At 53.7% G+C, this 5409-nt stretch overlaps 1 protein-coding gene across 4 annotated transcripts in view; it reads left to right on the top strand.

The window, feature by feature from the left end:
* Window positions 1-5409, top strand: part of INPP5K (inositol polyphosphate-5-phosphatase K) — a 23482-nt gene that overhangs the window by 7109 nt on the left and 10964 nt on the right. For all 4 annotated transcript variants that reach the window (XM_023197925.1, XM_023197926.1, XM_023197928.1 and 1 more), the window contains 4 exons: window positions 607-723; window positions 1053-1228; window positions 1778-1889; window positions 2618-2727. In XM_023197925.1, the coding sequence (XP_023053693.1) occupies window positions 607-723; window positions 1053-1228; window positions 1778-1889; window positions 2618-2727 (515 nt within the window). The remainder of the gene's footprint in view (window positions 1-606; window positions 724-1052; window positions 1229-1777; window positions 1890-2617; window positions 2728-5409) is intronic.

Raw genomic sequence — 5409 nt, 5'->3', positions numbered from 1 at the left:
AAAAAAAAAAAAAAAAAAAAAGAATGCTTAAACCAAAAAATAATAGCTTTCAGATAATCCCCACAGCGTCTATGAGATAGATTCCTGCTTTATCAATGAGAAAATACACTGAGAAACTTCCTCAATGTCAAATACTAAGAATCAGGGCCATGGTTTGAACCCAGATCTAACTTCAAAGCCGATATCCTTAGCTGCTGCCCTCTTTCCTCTTTGAGGCCCTAGCAAGCCAGGGTTGCAGCCTAAGGGTACCCAGAGGATGTCAGGATAGCATCTCTGAGAGGGGACTAGGCATCCACGGGGCAGTGACTGAAGAGTTGGTGCTCTCCTCATGGCAGGGTGCCCTGGCAGCCTTCTCTTCTCTCCCTGCCACCCCCAGGCCTAGGAGCAGAATCTAAAACCTCAGTCCCCAGCATGTATCATTTGGCAGCTGAGGAGAAGAATGGAAAGGCTTGAAACTCTGAGATTCAAACTGGGATATCGTAAACCCTGGGGCAGGACACTGCATGTAGCTGAGGGCTCTCTAGTGTCCCTAGCACGGGGCTTGGAAGGGATGCACTTGGCCTCTGTGGTTTAATGAGCGACCTTTACTCACTCTGTCTCCTGCAGGTCTCCCATGTCCGTATGCAGGGGATTCTCTTACTGGTCTTTGCCAAGTATCAGCATTTGCCTTATATCCAGATTCTGTCTACTAAATCCACCCCCACTGGCCTGTTTGGGTACTGGGTAAGGACTGAGCTATTGTCTGAGTCGTGAGCTGGGCAGGGCTGGGAACTGTGGTGCTGGGCAAAAGAAAAAGGAAGTGAAAGGAATCTTGGTACTCTGTCCAGCCCAATGCATGTTTGTTCTTTTGCCTCAGAGTGGGCTTGCTATCCCTGAGGCCAGGTGAGGCGAGCTGGGCTCTGTGCATGGAGAGATCACCCTGGGAAGCTTAGCTGCTGTCCGTAGGAGACCCTGTGGGAAGTGAGACTGTCTCCCCTCAGGTCTAGGATGTGGAAAGACGGGTGGTCCAACCCAGAGCTGCTTCCCACTCTTCTGTTGATCTGCTCCACCAGGGGAACAAAGGCGGGGTCAACATCTGCCTGAAGCTTTATGGCTACTATGTCAGCATCATCAACTGCCACCTGCCTCCCCATATTTCCAACAATTACCAGCGGCTGGAGCACTTTGACCGGATCCTGGAGATGCAGAATTGTGAGGGGCAAGACATCCCCAACATCCTGGATCACGAGTGAGCCTGGCTCTGCAGACTGTTCCCCGCCCTCTGCCTCATGCTAAGCCAAGCCAGCGTCCTCTGCCCCATCACGGTTCCCCAGCCAGTGTCAGTCAGTGTTCTGGCTCCCACCGTCTCCCTGCCCCTTCCCTGGTGCCCATCTGCTGTCTCCCTTCTCTTTGCCTTTCTGGGGTCCCCTTCCTCCAGCCCCTCTGTCCTGCCTAGAAACCCTGAACACTTGGGAACAGGTCAAAGCCCTTGAGGTTCCTGAGGTCACCAGAAGGGCTTATCAGCCTTTCCTCGTGACCAGTTGAGGAGAGGAAGCAAGGGCCACAGCGTGCTCTGTGTTTGCCAGAGCAGTCTCTTTGGTGGGTCTCTTCGGTTTGAATGGTGGTTTAGGAGCCATGAGAACAGTTCCAGAGGACCCATGTGTGCCCTGGTGCCTCACCTGCCTCTCGGGCTTTCTGTGCCCCACCAGCCCTTGGGTTGAGCAGGCTGAGCCACCTGGTGATCTCCCTTCCCTGACTTTATCACAAATCCTCAGGCTGCCCTCCTTTTTTTCTGAAGCCTCATTATCTGGTTTGGAGACATGAACTTTCGGATCGAGGACTTTGGGTTGCACTTTGTTCGAGAATCCATTAAAAATCGGTGCTACAGTGGCCTGTGGGAGAAGGACCAGGTATCAAGTGAGGGGAGGGCCCCAGGGGGTGATCTGGGCCCACGGTGGGAGCCATGTGAGCTGTGCAGACTGTTGCTAGATGCCCTCGCCGCTGTTTTCCTTTGCCCCGGTCTGGTGGGGTAGGCTGTCTAGCAGGGCTTCGCGTCCAGGGGTGAGGCAGCCACACCTTCTGGTGCCTGATCTTCACATGGAAGAGCCAGGGTAACAGCCCCTGGGTGTGCTTTAGAATAGGGAGCCAGATGCAGAGCATGAAATGAATTATTTAAAAAAGAAGAAGAATAGGGAACCAGAAGGGCTTTGCACCAGGCGCCATCACGCATCAGTCCATCGTATCCCTGTCGTCTGTCTTTCCCGTCCCCAGCCTCGTTTCCTTCCTGGAGGGTGAGATGACCCTTTGGAGGACCCTGGCTCCCCCAGGTTCCCCTCTGACACATGTCTGCTAGTGACCTCCACTAGAGATGGAATTCCAAGTTGGGTCCCCGCAGTCTAAGGAGTGGGAAACGGCAGACAGCTGCCTCCCCTAGGCCTTGGTAATGTTTCTGAAAGGATTCACCTGCTTTCTGGTGGGGGCGGGCTGTGAGGAGTCGCTGGGGCGGTGAGGCAGTGGAGTGGCATTGCTTGACTCTTGCCCCGTGTGTGGCGGCATGTGCTGATCCCCTGAATGGAGTGTGGTGCTGGGCCATTGGGTCGAGACTAGAGGGAGACGGGGACTGTGACTTTGTCTGCAGCTCAGCATTGCCAAGAAACATGACCCACTGCTCCGGGAGTTCCAGGAGGGCCGCCTGCTCTTCCCACCCACCTACAAGTTTGATAGGAACTCCAACGACTATGACACCAGGTGAGGAGGAAGGGGGGCCAGAAGGTCTAGGAAGTCAGGTTACACTGGCTCTGCTGGCATGGGCACTGTCTCAGAATAGAAGTGTTAGGGGGCCGGGAATCGGTCTAGCCATCTCCTCTCCAGAGTGGCGCCTCCTGTCCACTTCATGAGGCACTGACTGGGGGAGCCATCCCAGATCTCAGCGAGAGTGGGAGGGAAAGCCAGTGCCAGCAAGGGCAGGAGAGGTGTGTGGGGGATGGGGGTGTTACAGATAGAACTAGAGGAGAGGGTGGAGCAGCTGCCTCCTGAGCTAGGAGGGACTGCACGTCAGCTTCTGGAAACCCCAGACCTTCCGGTCCCCAAACGAGGCAGAAAGCTTGGGCCAACCACATACTGGTATTAAGGATCCCTGCCCCAGCCTGTGGGTGGGTCCGGTTCTGTGTGTGAAGGTGAAGTAGTGGGTGGAGAATTTCATCCGGATCAGTGAGATCATGAATCTGGTGGTTAGAAGCACAGCTCTGTCTGACTTTAGACAAAGTGTTAGGCCTCGTTTTGTCATCTATAAAGTGTGGATGACAGAGCACACACCTTATGAGGCTGAGGATTGAAGAAGGCCGGCACCGAGTAACCATGGGAGAGAACTGCTATTGTGACTTTTAGATTCATGCCGGCCGGGCGTGGTGGCTCACGTCTGTAATCCCAGCACTTTGGGAGGCTGAGACAAGTGGATCACTTAAGGTCAGGAGTTCCAGACCAGCCTAACCAACATGGTGAAACCCCATCTCTACTAAAAATGCAAAAATTAGCCGGATATGGTAGCGTGCGCCTGTAATCCCAGCTATTCAGGAGGCTGAGGCAGGAGAATTGCTTGAACCCAGGAAGCGGAGGTTGCAGTGAGCCGAGATCTCACCACTGCACTCTAATCTGGGTGACAGGCGAGAATCTGTCTCAAAACAATAATTATAAAATAAATAGATTCATGTCTTCCCATCATAGATTTACTAAAAACCTTTCTAAGAAGCTGAGAAGGGGCCAAGTAACCACTAAAACCTGAGAAAGAACTTCTGGCAGCGTGTCCCTGACCCAATTTGGGGCAGGGACCCTCATCTCTTTGAAGAAAGGAAGAGCCCCTTACATGTCATGAGGGTCTTTGTACCAGCGGGAGCGGTTCGTTCATTCCTCCGAGCGGGAGTGTGTCTGTGAGGGAGGCGGGAGGTGCCCGCAGGGCAGCCCAGGCCTTTGGGATTTAGCCAGTGCAGGACAAGAGGTAGAACTCAAGCTTGGTTCTGGAAGTGGTACAGCAAAGCCAAAATACCCTTGCCAAGGAAGGGGGGAAAGTGAGCTGATGGAGCAGTGTGGAGCGAGACAGGGTGGGGTCGCGAGCAGGGCTGTCCAGAGGAGAGGAGGCAGCGGACGCTGGGGACAGGACCCGCCCTGGGCAACAGAGCAGGCAGGAAAGGAGGTAAGAGCCAGGCTGCGACAGGCTGGCCGGCCCAGACCGACAGCTGCAGGGAGACTGCCAGTCTCTGCAGCCATCCATTAGAAACGAGAGTCATGGTGGAAGCTGTAAGGACAGGGTGGGGCCGTGGGTGGGGAGAGGTTGCTTGAAGCCAGGAGTTCAAGACCCACCTGGGCAACATAGTTAGACCCTATCTCTACAAAAATTTAAAAATTAGCTGGGTGTAGTGGGATGTGCCTGTAGTCCCAACTACTCAGGAAAGCTGAGGCAGGAGGATCACTTGAGCCCAGGAGTTAAAGGCTGCAGTGAGCTGAGATTGACCCACTGCATTCCAGCTGGGCAGCCCTGTCTCAAAAAAAAAAAAATCCTCTTTAAACACTTGCCAGCAGGAAGAGAGCTGCCGGCAGGCCTACGGCCAGGTGTCCCCTTCTCCCAGCCCTGTGCCAGAGAGATCTCCAGGAGACTGAAGTTTGTTGCAAAAGCTGGGTATGGGCTGGAGTTGACAGGGTCTAAAAGGGTAGTGAGCTTTGGAGAAGTTCAAGGACTTCCCCAGGTAGCTCAGACAGTGAGTGGCAGAGCTGGGGCTCAGACTGATCTCTGAATCTGTAGCCCACAGTGCTTTCCTCAAGCCCATCGTACGTCAGGATTCATGGTCATCCTTGCCAGCAACAGCAAAAAGGATGGCACGGCGAGGAAGGCAGACTCCTGCTAAGGAGGAGGCACACACCTATTTCCAAATAACAGCTCACTGTGATTGGCGGGCAGGCGTGCACCCGGGCTTTGCCTGTGTCATTTCTTACATTGTCCTCTTTAGGTAGACAGTGTTACTATTGACTGTTTACACAGAAGGCAACTGAGTCTCAAAGAATGTATACGTAAGGAGTAATAGACTTCATCACTGCATGAGGATTGGAACTCATATCTGTGTCTGTCGACTCATGAGCCTTCAGTACTTCCCTTTGGCTGGAGCCCAGGAAATGCAAGAATGTCCAGGCAAGAACAGGGGACATGGTAACTGAAATATTCCTGGCTGGGGCCAGGGTCCAGAGGCAGCTGGGAGTTCCTGCAGTGAGCAGGGCCTGAGCCCACCTGGGGCAGAGACATTCCTATCTAATGAAACTGTTATTTTATCCTTGAAAACCCAGTTGAGACATCACTTTTCCTAGGACGGCTTCCCGGCCCCGCCCCATCTCACTGAGAGTTCCTCTCCTGCCCTGTGCCGCTCCCAGCCTTGTGCACGCCAT

This window comes from Piliocolobus tephrosceles, chromosome 16 (assembly GCF_002776525.5).
Source record: "Piliocolobus tephrosceles isolate RC106 chromosome 16, ASM277652v3, whole genome shotgun sequence".
NCBI lineage: Eukaryota > Metazoa > Chordata > Mammalia > Primates > Cercopithecidae > Piliocolobus > Piliocolobus tephrosceles.
This window is presented reverse-complemented; position numbering and strand designations above follow the sequence as displayed.